Source organism: Mercurialis annua, linkage group LG6 (genome assembly GCF_937616625.2).
Source record: "Mercurialis annua linkage group LG6, ddMerAnnu1.2, whole genome shotgun sequence".
NCBI lineage: Eukaryota > Viridiplantae > Streptophyta > Magnoliopsida > Malpighiales > Euphorbiaceae > Mercurialis > Mercurialis annua.
This window is the reverse complement of record NC_065575.1, coordinates 5877138-5895011: the sequence shown is the minus strand read 5'-3', so window position 1 is coordinate 5895011 and position 17874 is coordinate 5877138. Positions and strand designations below refer to the sequence as shown.

The 17874-nt window shown below is 29.8% G+C and overlaps 1 protein-coding gene across 1 annotated transcript; it reads right to left on the bottom strand.

Moving 5' to 3' along the window:
• Positions 1 to 331: 331 nt before the first annotated feature.
• LOC126653841 (uncharacterized) lies at positions 332 to 2651 on the bottom strand. The gene is made up of 2 exons (XM_050347805.1): positions 1487 to 2651; positions 332 to 823 (listed from the first exon to the last, which is right to left on the bottom strand). Exons 1-2 carry the CDS (start codon positions 2568 to 2570, stop codon positions 462 to 464), a joined length of 1446 nt encoding a protein of 481 aa, XP_050203762.1. The 5' UTR covers positions 2571 to 2651; the 3' UTR covers positions 332 to 461.
• Positions 2652 to 17874: the final 15223 nt, after the last annotated feature.

Below are 17874 nucleotides of genomic sequence, written 5' to 3'. Positions count from 1 at the left end.
ATTGGCCAATATATATGCCTACCAAGATGAGAAAAATGTGTTTAACCGACTTTAGGTGATTTGGCAAAATGTAAATATGTTTATAAGATGTACACAATTGTTGCAAGGTTTCTTAATACATCATTTGTCGATGATGATAAACTATCGACAGTTCAGGTTTCCATCAATTACGATGTTGATTCAACACTATTTTCATTTCTTATGTAGAGATAAAAACAAAACTAATTAGGAAATTCAGTTGCAGTAATAATAGAAGGTTGAAATAAAACAATAGCGTACAGAGTCGCCAAAGAGGCCATCATACAGTGGCACTAATAACAACAATAAAAAATAAAGCAGAACATGAAACAATTGCAATAAGAAAGAAACAACACACTTCCAAGATAAAAACACAACAACGGTATAAACACCGTCCTTATTGGATAAACAATAGTAGAAACAACTGCGTGGCCACTGCTTAATTATTCGACATTCTCTTCTTCTTGCAGGCTTCTAAAGCGAGGTTGGTCATAGTGGAAATTGAAATAATTGACGCCAGTATAAACACCATCCTCATGAGTACTATAACGAAAACTTCCATCAATAGAATCCTGATCTCGCTGGGTGTATGAGAAAGGAATATCGCATTTTCCTTCTGTTGCCACATAATTAACTATTACTGTGCTCATTGGCGGGACAGGTACTGCATATGAAGTTGTTGAGGTGGTGGTTCTCGACACTTCTTTACCTACCTCCACTGAAACAGTTTGCTCAGATGATATTTCGATACCTACCTCCAACGTCACTATGTATCCGAAACCAGCAGTAATACTGGTACTAACACCTGTTGATAACAACAAGATGAGTTATCTCAAGTCTCTGAAGGCGCCTCACCTAAGACCAATAGGTCTTTAGTTTATCGATGAGCTATAGCTTAAATCGTAATACGATTGACATCATTTTTCTAAAATCGTGAGATATTTTAATGAAATCTGATAAAAGAAAACCCGATGTGGAATTGGAAATGGATACATAACCTCTTAATAAACAAAATGCACATATCACATTTGCCATATTACACTTGAATTTTGGTTCCATATCAGTGTTTTGGTCAGATTTTATTAAAATATCAACTGATATTCAACAATTTAAAATTGGCAACATTAAAGAAACAAATCAATGTTCGAATACTACTTTACAATTAAGACAAAATTTAGTAACCCCTAATGTTTCTTCAACCGAAGTAGATGTAGGAGTTGCAGTATTTGGGTATTTTAGGATTAACTGACCAAACCAAACTGGAATTTTAATTCGGTTCAGTTATAATTCGGTTGCGTTGTAAAAGAGAGAAAAAGATAGTACTCGGCAGTTATAAAATCCAGTAACCCCTAATTTTAGTACTCGACCAAACCAAGCCGAAATTTAGTAACCCCTAATTTTAATTCACTTCAGTTATAAAAAGTTATGTTAATTGGGTTTCCGTTATAGAAGAGGGAAAAAAAAAAACCTGTTGATAAGGAGTTGCTGTTTGAAAAAGTGTAAGAGGTATGTTCCGTAACAGAAATTTCGACAGTTAGAGTAGATTCTTGTTGTCCCCTGTTAGTAGCATGGCCGGTTCCTGCTACGACAGCTCTTTGACCATATATCCGAGCATTATCCATGTGATATCGAACATCATACATTCGCCTCCCAGTAACTAGTTCGCTCACTATCAATCGCGCTGGTGAATTAATTGTGGTACCGGAAGGACTGAGGCAATCTACTAAATTCCCCTGCGTAAGGCTTCTGCAGAAACTGTTATTTTGTGCGCTACGAAGAGCAATTACGTTACCACCAACTTTGATCGGCCAAAATAAAGTTAAAATGCTTGTTGCATTTTTGACATGAACTATCCAATTCCCACCACCCGCAGCCGCAAGGTTATACCACACACCAGATCCAAGTAAAGACTGTATCCGGACATGTCCATCTCCTCTCTCAATGACCTCGAAGGAGGTTTCCCGGTCATCGCCTTCATCCGATGAGGCTGAGACGTATATATTTGAACCTTGGCTCCAGGCTTTGAGGAACTTATTATTATGTCCTCTGAATGATACATACTTGGGCAGTCTTATGAGTGTATCCCACTCGATCAATCTGAAACGAATACTTCTAGTAGCCTGTGAGATGTTTGTGATGGGAGGATCTGTTAGATCACTTATGCTGACAAGGCCGTCGTCCTCACCTAAAACAAGAAGCCTTCCTCTGCTAACGGATCTGATGAAATGGGTACCTGTCCGTTCATCAAAAAGCGGCTCGAACAATGTAGATTGGGATGCATCTTCACATTTTTGGTCGGAGCCGATAATGACTTCCGTTGTGGATTGATTGACAAATGACCAGTACTTGTTGAGAAAACAAGCACGGATGTGAAAAAAGTTGGGATTGGTTACCGATCTCTCAAATTCCATCTTGGTGGTCCGATCAAAAACATCTATTTCTGAGATTCGAACTTGACGCTCTTCTCCGAAATTATGTGCAAAGCGTCCTAGCGCTAAGCTATCCCGCGGGACAAATGCTATAACGGCAAATGATGGAACATGATGAGCCATAATGATCACAAACTGAACTGGTTTGGTAGATTACTGTAGAGAACTGATATGAGTAGTATATGAGGATGATATGAGTTGTTTATATTTTATAATGCTTCAGGAATAGAATTAAGAATATTTAAATTTGAACTTAGGGGCAGATGCATGCACACTGTCACCCCAGTCTTTTTCCATTAAAAAATGTTACTACCTATATGTAATAGGCCAACGTAATTTAACAAATAAAATACTTGAGTAATGTTTATCAGCTTTAGTCCACAAATAATCAAATTTATTTCCAGCTCATTTGTTCACTAGTTATTTTAACATATATTTTATTAATTGAGGAAAACAATATCTAAATTCTTTAAAAAGCTAAAATCATCTTAGGGACATCTAAACTGAAAAACAACATCAGTATCGATGCAAATCGAATTTCAACATGAGTATAATGGAACCGAGCCATGCATGATTTGCCTTTCTAGGAGAATCCTAGAACTCGTTCAAAGGCGAGAGCCTAACGACATCAGCAATATTCGAGTCCACAACACTCGCCAAACTTGAAGATTAAAGAGATTTACCCGAATCTCCAAAAAGACCGACTCCCAGAGGATTCGGTTAAAGCACGTCGGCACATAATATTTAGAAGACCGAATATACAAAATGACTCTCCTATTCGGATACAAACTCCTATCTAAAAAGATAAGTTTATTGAGGAAAATATTCCTGCATAAGACTTCTTTTGAATAATGAATCACTTTTCTATTCAAACACAAAACTACTAAATAGGAATTATTGTCCTATATGAAGTTAAATAGGCATTCTCTCAACTACTATATAAAATTGTTGAGATATGTCTAAAAACACAATTACATTCATTATGCGGATATTCAACTCTATAAATCATTAAACTTTTCTCGAATTACAGAAATGTCACTAAACAAATTTTTCTTATAAAATGGTCACTGAACTATATCTTTTGTTACAAAAATGTTTATGTTGTTACAAAAAGACACAAAACTTTTCATGAATTACAAAAAAAGTCATTGGGTTATACCTTTTATATTACAAAAAGGTCACTATAATGTGTTCCTTTTTGTAATTTTGGTTTGCCACGTAAGTAAAACTGTTGCGTTTTTGCGTGAAAACGGTACGTTTTATATGAGCGAACCCTTTTGTAATAAAAATTTAGTTTGGTGACCATTTTGTAAGAAACATTTATTTATAGGGACCTTTCTGTAATTTAAGAAAAGTTTAGTGACCTACATAGTTTAATATCCTTCATAATGCAAAAACGCTACTCAAAGCTCAATATTAATTTTAGCATCGGAAAGTTAATCAGACAATCACCGTTTGATTGACCTTCTAATCTATTTTGCAGGTTTAATCATCGGATCAGAAGGCAGACTCTATCAAGTATCGTATAAATTAGAGTGCAACGGTAAATTGAAAAAACAAATTATAAATAATTAGTGGAAAATCATTAAAGTTATCAATATTTATATATATATATATATATATATATATATATATATATATATATATATATAAATATATACATTAAAAATTAAACAAATTTACTTAATTTGTTGATTACAATTATAATTTAAGTGTATGTTTATTTAATTTTTTATTAGAGTTTTATTGAATGATTTCTGATTTGGTTCATGTATACATAGTTCCTCGTGAATCACTATGAGACACTATAATAAAAAAATAGAGATTATTTTCAAAATACCTCATTTTAAAACATATTTACAACTTTCACCCATCTTTTTATAATTTTCCTCTATATCCTTATTTAAAACATAATATGAAAAATACCATATCATACTATATATTAGAGAGCTTTTTCATTTTAGATCATTTGATTCTCATAATCATCACACTTTTTATTTCTCCCCACATAAATTATTCCTTTCTCTGTACTTATTTCTCCCTATCAAATTTCTCTATTTCTCTTCACTTTTCTCCCTATCAAATTTTTTCCTCATCTCTTCTTTTTTTCCGATCGTCGTCGCACGTCTTCCAGTGAATTTTCCGTCGTATTTTTTTACCGTCGTATTTTTTTTGGTGGATTTCTCAAGGTTGCGATTATTCCAATGATTTTCCCGTCGCCAAGTTTCTTCCGATGGATTCCTCGACGTGGTTTTTAGATTTTTTTATAATTTTTCAAGTTTTTTCTGATAATTTAGATTTTTTGTAAAGATATTGTTGTAGATCTATTATTTTTATGTTTATAAAATTCTTCTATTATTTATATAATTATTTCTTCTTTTTCTTGTTTAAAGATTTGTTCTTTTATTTTTATACTACTCATTTTATAAAAACTAATTGATTTATAGTGTATTTGCAGTGTTTTTATGGTGTGTTTACGTTAGAGTGTATATATTTCCGGTATTTTTTGGTGTATCCGTGTTTTTTGGTGTATTTCTGCCGTTTTGTAGTGTATTTATGGTGCATTTGCAGTGTTTATGGTGTATTTGCAGTGTTTATGATGTATTTACAGTGTTTTATGGCATACAACATACAAACACTACAAAAACATCATAGATACACAATATATACATTATGGTTATACTATAAAAACATCATAATTACACTAAAAAACACAATAGATACACTATAAATACACCATAGTTACACTAAAAATACGATAAAATAAACACCGGAAAAAAATTATAAAAAAAAAGAATAAATTATTAAAAAGTGAAAAGAGGTATTTGTAAAATAAAAAAAAAGTATTTTTCGTAAAAAAAAAGGTAGGAAAAGTAAGGAAAAACTAACAATATAAAGTTGTAAATGAAATAGGAAATAGTGTAGCGTAGGAAATTTCCTCTGAAAAATAAGATTAGTTTATAGCCGAATTTGATAAATTATTAATTTTTTTATTAGTTAACCTGACATAAGAACATTTCTTATTAAAAAAATAAAATTATGAATAAGATTAATAAAGAGTGATTTAAATAATTAAACATGATATATTCAATATGTGAGTAACAATTTAATGATCTTATATTTAAGAAAATAAAAAATTGTTGATGATAATTATAGAAATTACCATATTTAAAAAATAATTTTATTTTAATTTTAAATATATATAAGGACCTCACCATATAAAATTTATGGATCCTCCACTGTTTGAACCCCAAGGTGCATGTGAGTTGGTAAGTCGCTCTCCTGATTTTAAGTGAGATCGCAGGTTCGAACTGTATACAGCCTTTTAAAACTTGGTGCTAGAGTTTGTATTCTATAAGGGATCTACATTACTCGAGTGAGGATTAGTTTAAATGTGAAAAGTTTAAAGGTGTCATCTCATAGTTAATACCCGTTTAGAAAACCTTATTGACCTTTGTACCAAAAAAAATCTTAAATTTGATGGGTAATTGATTCTAGAAGTACCTATACTATTGCTTTATTACATTTTGGTCACCCAACTTTTATTTTATTCCATTTTGATTGTTAAACTTAAAATTAATTAATGTTTGATAATCAAATTGAAACGAACTAAAGTTCGGTCATCAAAGTGTAGGAAATGTAATAATATTTGAATACCTTCATGATAAATTACTCTTGGTTTATGTGAGCTATATGAGCTTTAAATATATATATATATATATATATATATATATATATATATATATATATATATATATATATATATATATATATATATATAACAATATATATATATATATATATATTGTTATTATATATTATAATCTTGAGCTATTTCCAAGTGTCTATATATATTTCATCCATGTGTACAACTATTTCAAAATTATTTTAACTCTTATTTGTAAGATTTAATTAATAGTTTTTTAAACACACAATAAATTTATGGTTATAAACTTCAAAAAAATTAATACAAACTATAAAATTTGAAGGGTTTTATAGAAAAAAAATGTATATAAATTATGACATATGCATTTTAAAAAAAGTAAGCAACTACCAAACTCCGGCCACCGTTCAACCACTAGCCCATCCATAGATTTATCCATGGCACAATAAAAAAAGGGTTCAATAATTTACTTCAAAAATTTCCCGCGAGGAAGAAAAACAGAAGGAATAGGAGATTTGCTTTCCTTCAAATTGAACAGAAGTAAGACATTGATGAGATTCTTCATCAATTAAATAAGGTTTCCATTGGTTATTTTAAAATTAGGGCTTATGTTTCTCGTTACCCTAAAACTATTTACTCACAAAAACAAGATCATGCCATTCAACGTCCTCCTTATAATTCTCAGAAACCAGTTGTTGTGCGTTTGTTTAAGGAATCCAATACGGACTCTCATTCATATGCCCAAGGTGTCAAAATTACTCCAATTGTGTACAACTCGAGCAAGTCAATTGCAAATGTTGGAGAAAACCCACAAACATACGATATCGCCTCAAGTAGTAAAGGATTATAAGTGTAACACTCTGTAAAATAATTTAATTATATTTTCCGAGTGAAAATTTTCAGTCTCAATATTTGCGATATAATTTTAGAAAGCTATCGTCAAAATTTTATAGATGTAGAACTTTTATCAAGTGGGACTAAGTAAGACCTTATAAATCTTTAAAGATTTTTCTAGAATAAAATATAAGTCTTATGCGAATTAAAAAAACTATTTTTATTCGTTTTATATTTTATTATATTTTTGGATAAAGTTTTGCAAAATTTAAAATTCGTTTCCGTAATGGATATGGACGAATAATTAAGAATTTGGGTTAAAGTGACGCGTAGGTCATAGAGATCAATTTGTAAATTGACCAAGAGTATATATATATATATATATATGAAGTTCATTTGAATCAAACAAACCCAGGAACTCATTTCTTCAATTCTCAAAGGTTAGAATTGAGCCGCTTCATGCGCAGGTGACGAAAATTAGGGTTTCCGATTCGAATCGTCTGATTTTTATTTCTAACTCTGATTCTTCGACTATTTCACAAGTAACCAAGGTATTAATCCCGTATTTGAAGTATATTTTGATAAATTTGGATTATATATTCGATTATTAACAAGTATCGAATTGATCGACCGAATTATACGTGTTTTAAGTGTTTGAATTGTGTATATATATTGTGGGATATCAAATTTAGCGTTATTGTTGCGTTTCGAGCATCGTAATTAGGTCGGGAAGGCCCGGAGGGCGACTCCCGGGACTGTGTGAGAGCACAACCCGCTGTGTGCGAGTATAGCGAGCTGAGCGAGCGCACAGCATGCTGTGCAGGCACACATAATGAAGATGCTGTGCGACCACACAGCCTGTGTTGCGCGACCGCAAAACGACGTCGATGGAGTTTTGGCCTTTTTATTTATCAGACTTTCCGAGGGGCTTTTGTTGAGGAGTTTGGCGTAGTTTCTATCGATCCAAAAATGTTTTAAAATGACGTTTTAAAAGTAAAACTAAATGTTTTAAACGGAAGTTTAAAAGTATGTGGACGTTTAAACGATATAAAAGGGATATTAATCGGTTTTGTGAAGTGATTAGCATATTATTGTTCGTCGTTTTAGCAATTAATTATATACTTTAAAGTTATTTCTTTAGTTATAGGAATACCTAAAGTTACTTCTAATGGGAACTTAGGAATGTTTTCTCAAAATGAAAATTATTCATACGACTATTAAAAGAGAATTATCGTAAGTGTTATATGTTTTTATGATTATATGCTTCATCTGGAACTTGATTCTTCGACTTAGAAGTTTATACTTGAAACATGTTTTGATGTTTTATCTTGTCTATTTTAGAAAGGTTTTTATTTCATTACATGTATCCTCTATACTTGGGTGTTGAACAAGATTGTTGTGGATGCTTAATTACACTTGGGTATTAATATTATTGTGTATTGAAGCTTCATTATGTTCTTAATCTTCTATTATTGCTTGGATTTTACTTTAAAGGTAATCTATAACGAAATTCCTTTAATTGGGGTTATAATAATGTATGTCTAATAGTTGTTGTTGATGGATTGTTGGGTAGGGTTTGCATGTTGTTGTCTTATACCTGATGCTAGGGTTAAACTCATGACTTTATCCTTAATTTTGCTGGTTAGATATGACTCTAGGGAGCTTATCTTTTAATTGATCTTATTAACAACAAACTAAAACCTAATAACATGAGAATGAGTTAGGGATTAGTTGCTCATAGGGTTTTCTTAATAAGTGTTAATTGGATAGTTAATTTAGTTAGTAATTATATGTTAGGGTGAGTTACTAAGGAAGTTAATTATCCTATTTAATGCTTTAGTTAGATTATTGACTCGAGAGAGTTTATCCAAATTATAAATCGACACCAAATTTTATTATCTTTCGCCTAGAGTATGTAGAATGGGGAATTTTTAATCAGAAAAAACACATTAAATTTTACTTTGGTGATAGATTAGAAAACAAAGAAAGGTCATGCCTTTAAATGTCAAATTTTAAAAGTTGTGTTTAATATGAAACTATTTACAAAGGTCGTGATTTTTTTATGTAATTAACCCTAAGAATTAATTAGATGAGAATGATTTAATAGTTAATTATTCTTAGGATTAGCTTAATAAGTGAAAGAAAGCTGATTAATTGATTTAGTGATAACATGAGATTGAGTTACTAATTGGTTAGTGATGTAGTTGCGGGGACATATTTTGGGTTCATAGAGAAAAGGGAGCGTAAAGTGGCGTAGTGGCAGTTTCATAATCTTGTCGAAGTTGAAAATGTGCGATCTGAAAGTTCTCTACGTCGCTTTTGGACCGAATTCCATCATCCGCGCCTTCAAAATTGCATTTTTGTGATTTTGCCACTTTTAAGGCTTTAGTTTCTTTCGTTTTACATCCTGTTTAGGGTTTTTCTTTTGTTTTAGTCTTTAAACAACCTTATGAGTTGTTTAACAACAATTTTTGATGTTTTGAGACGTGATTTGCTATTTTTCAAATTTCGGTTTTCTTTGAATCAACGAACGTTTGATGCCTACTGCCTAGTATTGTTTTATTGAATCAATAGATTTTACAAGTTAATTGTTTGCATTATTTGATAATCAACAACTTTTAAATTATCATGTTCTTTGTTGTGACTTCCGCTATATCAGTTAGTTAACGTAATTGAGCTTAGTTGTGTTTTTTAACTCGAGAGAGTTTGGCATAGCGCCTTCGAATAGCCTAAACCATGAAACCAACCCATAAAGTTTTTATCATGATTGAAACACCATATTGAATGATAATCCCAATCGCTTTAATTAATTAATTACAAACCGTGTTTGCTTAGTTTAATTATTATTAATCTTGTTAATTTTTTTTTATCATTTATTAGTTTACTTCAAACCAAACCTTTTAATTGCTATCCACAGTAAGTTAGATTAAATCTAATGATTAGAACGTTGCTTTTCTCGTGGGATCAATAACCCGAACTTAATAATCTCTTTGTTACTTGTGAACCGTATTCTTGCAGAAATCGATCAACATCATCTCTCGATGATCCACCTGAGAATGCTCTCGTGAGGTGACCAAACTCTCCCCATACGAGGGACATACAGACTCAACCGGCGGACTACTTAACTCTTACTCACATTCCCAAATCTATCAATGATTATAAATTTGAAATAATTTACATTTTAAAAATTTTATTTTAAAATTAATTAATTAAAATTTAAACCATAGATTTTTAAAAGTTTTATGGTAATAAAATTTGAAAATGTCAATATTAAAATTTTTTATTAGTTAATTTAATATGATTTTTGTCACAATATAAGTAGCAAATTTGATAATATTATATTATTATTATATGTCACAAAATTTTTTTCATATTAATAAATTTAATCAAAAAGTGCTATTTAATTGTACAAAGTTATATCACTCATGAAGACAATTGTAAAATATCTCTCTCTCTCTCTCTCTATATATATATATATATATATATATATATATATCTATTTTATATTATAATGTTTGAGCTCAAAATTAAGAGTTATAAGTATCATGACATGTGTATTGACCATGAAGTGCCAAGTGGCAATTATTGTTTTCACTTTGAATTGAACTTTTGGTTTATCAAACATCAATTATTGATTTTCACTTTTAAATGATTTTTTATTTTATTAAACATTTTTTTATTAATTAATATTTAAATTTATAAAATAAACAAAATTTAATTATATGATGGCTAATAGGTTAAAAAAGCTACCGACCTTTGATCTTTTTTCAATAGCACCCTAACTTTATTATTTTGTCTGTTTTACATTTTTCGTATTGTTGACTTTCAATAGCACCCTTGAACGATTTTACTATTATAAGGATGAAAATATTTAAAACAACTAAATTTAAGGGTCATATTATACTTTTTTCTATTTGGACAAATTTAAACAAGTCTTTTAACTTAAAAAAGAATTCAAAAAAAAAACATCTTCTCCACAAATAAAAAATAATAATTTAAAACATTAAAACACATTCAACCTCATCGTCACCTCGCTCAAACCGCAGCCGTCTTCCTCGGACTAGCCACACCCACCCGTCCGCCTTCGGATCTGCTGCTGTTCTTCATAGGAGAACGAGCAGATTTCGTACTCCATGGGAGGACGAGTATACCTTGCTCTCCCTCCCATGAAGGACAACGGCGGGTCGGAGAGCAGACAAGTGGGTGGTGGCGAGTCCGAGGAAGATGGCGGCAGTTCGAGCGAGATGGCGATGGAGCGGATACATTTTAAATATTTTTAATTATCTTTTTTTTTTATGTTTTTTAATTTGTGGATAAGAGGGTTTATTTGTTATATTTATATCGTTAAATGTTATTTAGAATATATGGTAAATATGAAGAATTTATTTTGAATTTTATCTAAATGAAAAGAGTTCAATTTGATATTTAGGGTGCTATTAAAAGTTAAAATACGAAAAAAGCAAAATTGATAAAATTACAATGTCGAAATGTTATTGAAAAAAAAATCAAAGTTCAATAGCTTTTCAGTCTATTAGCTTCATATTATTAATGTTTATAAGTTATGATTTTAAGAAGTTATAATTTATTGAATTTTAAAGTTGGGTGGTTATGAAATTTGAAAAAATTTAGTTAATAATTAATGTTTATAAATAATAGAATATAATTTAAAATATTCATAACCTATGCAAAGTTTTTATTGAGTATAAAATTACGAAAATTAAAGAGTATTTATTAATATTTATAAATTATGAAATTAAAGAGTTTGATATATTATTAATATTTATAAATTATAAAATAATATATTTTTATATAATTATTTAAAATTTGAACTATTAAAATGATTAATTTATTATGTTTTTTAGATTTAAAAATTTTTAATTTTTAATAATTTTATAAGTTATTAAATGTGAAAATTTAAATTTTAAATTTTAAAATATAGTATCAAACTATATGATCAGTTATATCAATAAATTGAATAATTTAATTTTATATTGGTCATAAAAAGTAAGAATTTTTAAATCAGCAAATAAATTTTGTTTAATAGGATCAAATATTATAAAAGTACATTTTATATCAAACAATTCAACTACTATATTAAATAAAGTTATAAGATAAATTAAAATAATATTTCATAACTAAAATATATAAAAATTTATTATTAAATTATTTAATTTCAACCGCGCAGCAGGCGCGTAAATTGACACAGTGGTGTAGATTTTTTTAATGTAATATTGATATTATGCATACTAGGCCGCTAGAGATTATAATTTTGTCAAATTAATTTGAACTTGAAGAGGTTAAATTTACAATTTACACCATTTATTATAAAATAAATGGTGCAGATTAATTTATTTAACACTGCATTTTTTTTATCTACACCATTTATTTTACAATGAATGGTGTAGATTCATTAAATTTGACCCCTCAAATTAAATCACAATCCAACAGCTAAGTATTGGCTTTTAAAAGTTTATAACTAAAATAGTAGAAATATCAATATATATACTATCTTAATTATGATCTTCTTTCAATATTAAATAAAGATTTTTTCACAATTTAGACACGTTCTCGTATAAAAATGGCCCCAAACCCATTGAGCCAGCCAAGTGATACAAAAGACAGCTAAAGGAAGTTCATCAAACCCGTATCAATATTTATATTTTATGTTAGTTTCGATTCTGTAACAGTGAAATTGATTTTTCTTCAAATTTTTATTATATGTAAATTTGTTTGTTTGCTAAAAAAATAAAGAATCTATTTATATTTTATGTTAGTTTCGATTATGTAATACTGAACTTGATTTTTCTTCAAGTTTTTATTATATATATATTTGTTCTTTTGCTAAAAAAAAAATCTTGGATTCTTGATTTGTTCAGCAAAAAATGATAATTTATAATAAAAACATAAAAAAAAATCAATTTCACTGTTACACAATCAAAACTAACATAAAATTTATATAGATTCTTGATTTTTTTAGCAAAAAACAAATTTACATAATAAAAATTTGAAGAAAAATCAATTTCACTGTTTCAGAATCGAAACTAACATAAAATATAAATATTGATAATTTGTCGGATTTCCTTAGCTGTTTTTCGTATAACTTGGCTCAATGGGTTTGGGGCCATTGTCCAAGAACATTGCTAAACTTAAGCATTTTCCTAATTCATATATATAACTATTTTAATTTTATTTTTAATTACAATTACTTAAATAGCCTCTGTATATTTTGAAAAAGGACCAAAATGGGTCTCTCTATCCGGATAGATTCTATCCGGATAGCTTTTTCCTTTTCCTAATTCATATATATAACTATTTTTCTGTCTAAAACATCACATGTCGGATCTTTAATCATTCCCTCTCTTAAAATTAATGCACTAGATAAGATAAAATGGTTCATAACAAAAAAAAATGAAGGGTATTTATGTCAATGATAGTACTTCTTCATATTGTTTAGGGCATTTATGTCAATGATAGTACTTCTTCATAGCGGGTTTTAATTATTTTAATTTATACACTAAATTAAAAATTGAACAAAGGATCAATTTACCGGGACATGACCGAAAAAATTTCCGGCGGTGGTTGGGTCGGTCATCGGGCTGGGTTAATTTTTTTAATTTTTTTATATTAAAATTAGGGGTATTTTAGGTTCGTCTTGAGAAAAATAAACGGTTTTAAATTTGAGAATATATTTAATTGATTTATATATAATAAAAAATATTATTAGTTTTTAAAAATTTAAGAAAGATGGTTTTTTTGTTTTAATTGTAACTATGAGGACTATTTAGAGTATTTATTAAAATTTGAAGTATTGGACAAAAAGTTAATTTGATGCTTAAGGGTTCAAAAGGTGGTGATTTTAATATTTGAGAGTGCAATTGAAAGCGAAAGGTCGTAATTTGGGTAAAATTGGTGGTTTTGCAACGTGAAGGTGCAATTGAATTGGGGCTAAAAGGTGGGTTTTTTTTAAAGGGATAAGCCTTAAAACAAAGATCATAATGTCTTCTAAAATAGAGATCATAATAAAAGTCTACTAAAATAAATTCAGTACTTGTCTACTAAAACAGAGATCATATACAAAAGCTTATAAAGTCTACTAAAACTGAGATTGTAAAAGGCCGTTAGTGTTCCAAGCAAAGGTGAACATAAGGTCATTGTGAATTCTCCACAGGTAACAGAGACTGAAAATTAACACATTTAAAGTAGAAGCCTCTCTTGCACAAGAAAACAAAAACTGCAAAAAATAACAAGAACCAAATAAGAATGGCTAAACCCATTTAGAGGCCCTTGTACTATATCATTTTTGTGCAAAAAGCCCCTGTACTATTTTTTTGTTCTTCAAGTCTCTCTACTTATATAATTTTTGATTTTTAGGTCTTTTTTGGTTTTTTTCAGTCCCTTTACTTACAATTTTTTTGTTCCTCCAGTCCCTCAAAAGGACCTAAAAATTAGAATTTTGCCAAGTACAGGGACCTGAAGAACAAAAAAATAGTACAGGGGCTTTTTGAACAAAAATGATATAGTATAAGGGTCTTTAGATGGGTTTAGCCAATAAGAATCTCTAATTAATGAAATCATCAAAATTACAACCAGCAAGTAATATCCAATTCTAGTTACGCCTCCCAATCACTATTAAAATTTTATATTAAGGCTATGTTTTAGATTTTGCAATGCAACCATTTCAATTCCTTTCTCTTTTAACTAGTTTGTTTTTCTGCATTGTCAAACCAGTTTGAAAATTTAAATGACAACCAATTTAGATGCAAAGCTGCATATTGCATGTTCGGAAAGGTCCACGAAGAAATAAAACCCATCCATATGAAGTTTCTCAAAGAAAAAATAACACATTCATATGAAGTAAATTCTGTATTGAAAAATCACAATAGACAAAGAAAAAAATGGAGTACCATCATGCAATAAATAAAGGCTAAACCCATCTAAAGGTCCTTGTACTATATCATTTTTATTTAAAAACTCTTGTACTATTTTTTTGTTCTTCAAGTCCCTGTACTTGGAAAAATTCCGATTTTCAGGTCCTTTTAAAGGACTGGAAGAACAAAAAAATTGTAAGTAAAGGGACTGGAGAAAACTAAAAAAGGACTTGAAAATCAAAAATTATATAAGTAGAGGGACTTGAAAAATAAAAAAGTAGTACATGGGCTTTCTGAACAAAAATGATATAGTATAAGGGCCTCTAGATGAGATTAGCCATAAACAAAACCAAGTACAATATAAGAAAATAGTAGCAAGAACAATTTCACATCAGACTGTCTATGGGCAGCTCTAGCAATTATGTAAAACACAGTTAGCAATGAACAATAATTAGATAAATTAAGGGAATAAACAAAAATAATACTCACATTTTTGAGATATAATTAACTTTGTTGGGTATTGGTTGTATAAGATAAAGTTGATGGTAGGTCACTTTTTTTTTTTAGCAGCGAACATTTCTTCGAACTTCCGAAATCTGTCTTCCAATGTACTTAAACGACTTTTCAATAATTGATTTTTTCTAGAAGTTGAGCTTCACGTTAGCCTTCTTTGTTGATGGACCCTTCAAATGTTTGAGCTTTACTCCACCACCGTAGCCAACCACATGATCGTGGCTTTGATTTCAAAAACATTGTAGGACTATCTCAACATTTGAAAGAGAGGGATCTGATTGCATTACCTCACATATTCATCTTAAATAAGAAGAAAATGAACAAATAATGAGATAATATTGCAAGTATCTTACTTGATATTTACAAGATTACTATATACTGAAATCACTTGTAACATTAAATTATTAACTTACATATTTCGCAATGGTTTTAAGTTCAACAAGCATGTCTATTTTTTTTTAGTCTCATGAAAAATTGTGCCAATATTTGGTGGATTTCCATCTTCCCACCCTAAAAAGATAAATCATATATAATAAATATAAACAAGAAAGGTAAATCACATATAAAATATGTTCAAATACTAATGCATTACCATTTGAAATATTATCTCCCTTATTGGCTTGCTTACAATATGATAAGGCATTGTCAAATTGTCTCTATTTTTTGAGTTTTGTTGACTCGCTTTCTGAACAAACATAAATGTACAAGTTAAGATTTTTCAATTTACATGAATTTTCATATTGATTATATGTTAAAAACATACCTTGAACTTTTCAGTATAAAAATGGTTTTTTTATTAACCATTCATCCTTCACTATTTTCATTGCTTCCTTAGGAGTTTTATCCTTCACATAGGTGAAATGCATCCATCCCCTCCACTTATTCCATAGCTCTCGCATGTGGCCAAGAACATCATCTTTATAATATAGCAACTCATCCCCCTCAAATTTGTCTTGTATCAAATATCAAAATTAAGAGCAAGAAAAGGCATGTGATACTTTAATAAATGAAGGATTTATTGTAAGTTATCAATACCAGAACTGCAATATCCCACATATCTTTCTTTTGTTCTTCAGTGACATCTTTCCATGAAGCCACATTCAATGGACAGAACTGATACGTGCGAATGATTTTACCCAAATGCCTTGAAAATTCTTTATAATACTCCGCAACAGTTCGATTGTTGTAGAATGTTACTTTCATCTTTTCTCCTTGTTTCAGGCTTGCAACAGTTTTGTTCTTGTTTCTTCCTCTAACCCTTTTCTTACTTATACCACTTGAGCCTATAAAATATCAAAATTTAAAATCAACTTAATTGCTTATCATATTTAAATAACTGCTTGCATTCATTTAAAATAGAACACGCCTGTACTGTTTTCCCTCACTATATTGTCTTGCACTTGAGGCAATGACAACTCACTAGATGGAATATGCACATGAGAATTAGCTGATAAAGAACCATATAAACACATCAAATATACACCCAAACACATATACATATAAAACAATGCTAATGCACAAATATTATGGAGTTTCTTGGCAGTGGTTTTATCCCTATCATTATGCACCCTTAACATCTGATCTCGAAGATCAGGGTCTGATGAATACAGTGGCGGACCCAGAAATATTTTATAAGGTGGTCAAAATTATATTGAAACTTCATAAGATGAGTAAAATTGACAACAAATAAATTTTAAGATGGGCAAACTATATTATTTAAAGTGACAAAATCATATTTTCAATTCTATATCAACGTTTTATAAAGGAACTCAAAATTATAAGGTGGACAGTTGCCCACCATACGCTCTTCCTAGATCCGCCCCTGGATGAACATTAATTTTGAATTGAGTACTCAATTTAAACCATTCAATCAGCTCCTAAGATTTTTTCCTGGTGCAAGTTCCCATGCTCCCTATGAACTATATAGAATATTGATGACTGATCTGAATTCACCTATCATTGTTTTTAAGCTAAATTCATTTTAAGGTCCTTAAACTTTCAATTTTTTGATTCATCAAGTCCCTCAATTTTTATTTGGTTTTTTCAAATCCTTAAACTTTCATTTTTTTTAGTTCATCAGGTCCCTCAACTTCTATTTGACTTTTTCTATTCCTTAAACTTTTGTTTTTTGATTCATTAGATCCTTAAACAAAGATCCATTTAGGGGTTCAATTAATGAACCAGAAAATAAACAGTTAGGGACTTGAGAAAGGCAAATAAAAGTTGAAGGACTTGATAAACCAAAAAATGAAAGGTTAAGGACCCAGAGAAGTTAAATAGAAGTTAAGGGACCTAATAAACCAAAAATATATAGTTTAAAGACCTCAAAATAGATTTAGCCTTGTTTTTACCCTACTGATTTAAAGTGGACATGAATGGAAAGAGTTATGCGTGGTAGAGTATTTCTAAGTTGCCTTTCATTGATGAACATAAATTAACGGAGAAGCAAGCAAGCAAGACGAAACAAGGCAATGTTCAAAATAATCCAGAAAATACTTTATGGCCTAAATTGCTCTGACTAAATGACCCTCCCTCAAACTAAAGACAG

Excerpts from the sequence above, each read along its gene's own strand:
- LOC126653841 (XM_050347805.1), bottom strand. The coding sequence starts at position 2,570 with ATGGCTCATCATGTTCCATCATTTGCCGTTATAGCATTTGTCCCGCGG. Across the intron at positions 824-1,486 it reads CAGCAACTCCTTATCAACAG|GTGTTAGTACCAGTATTACT; the intron begins GTTTTTTTTTTT and ends TGTTATCAACAG.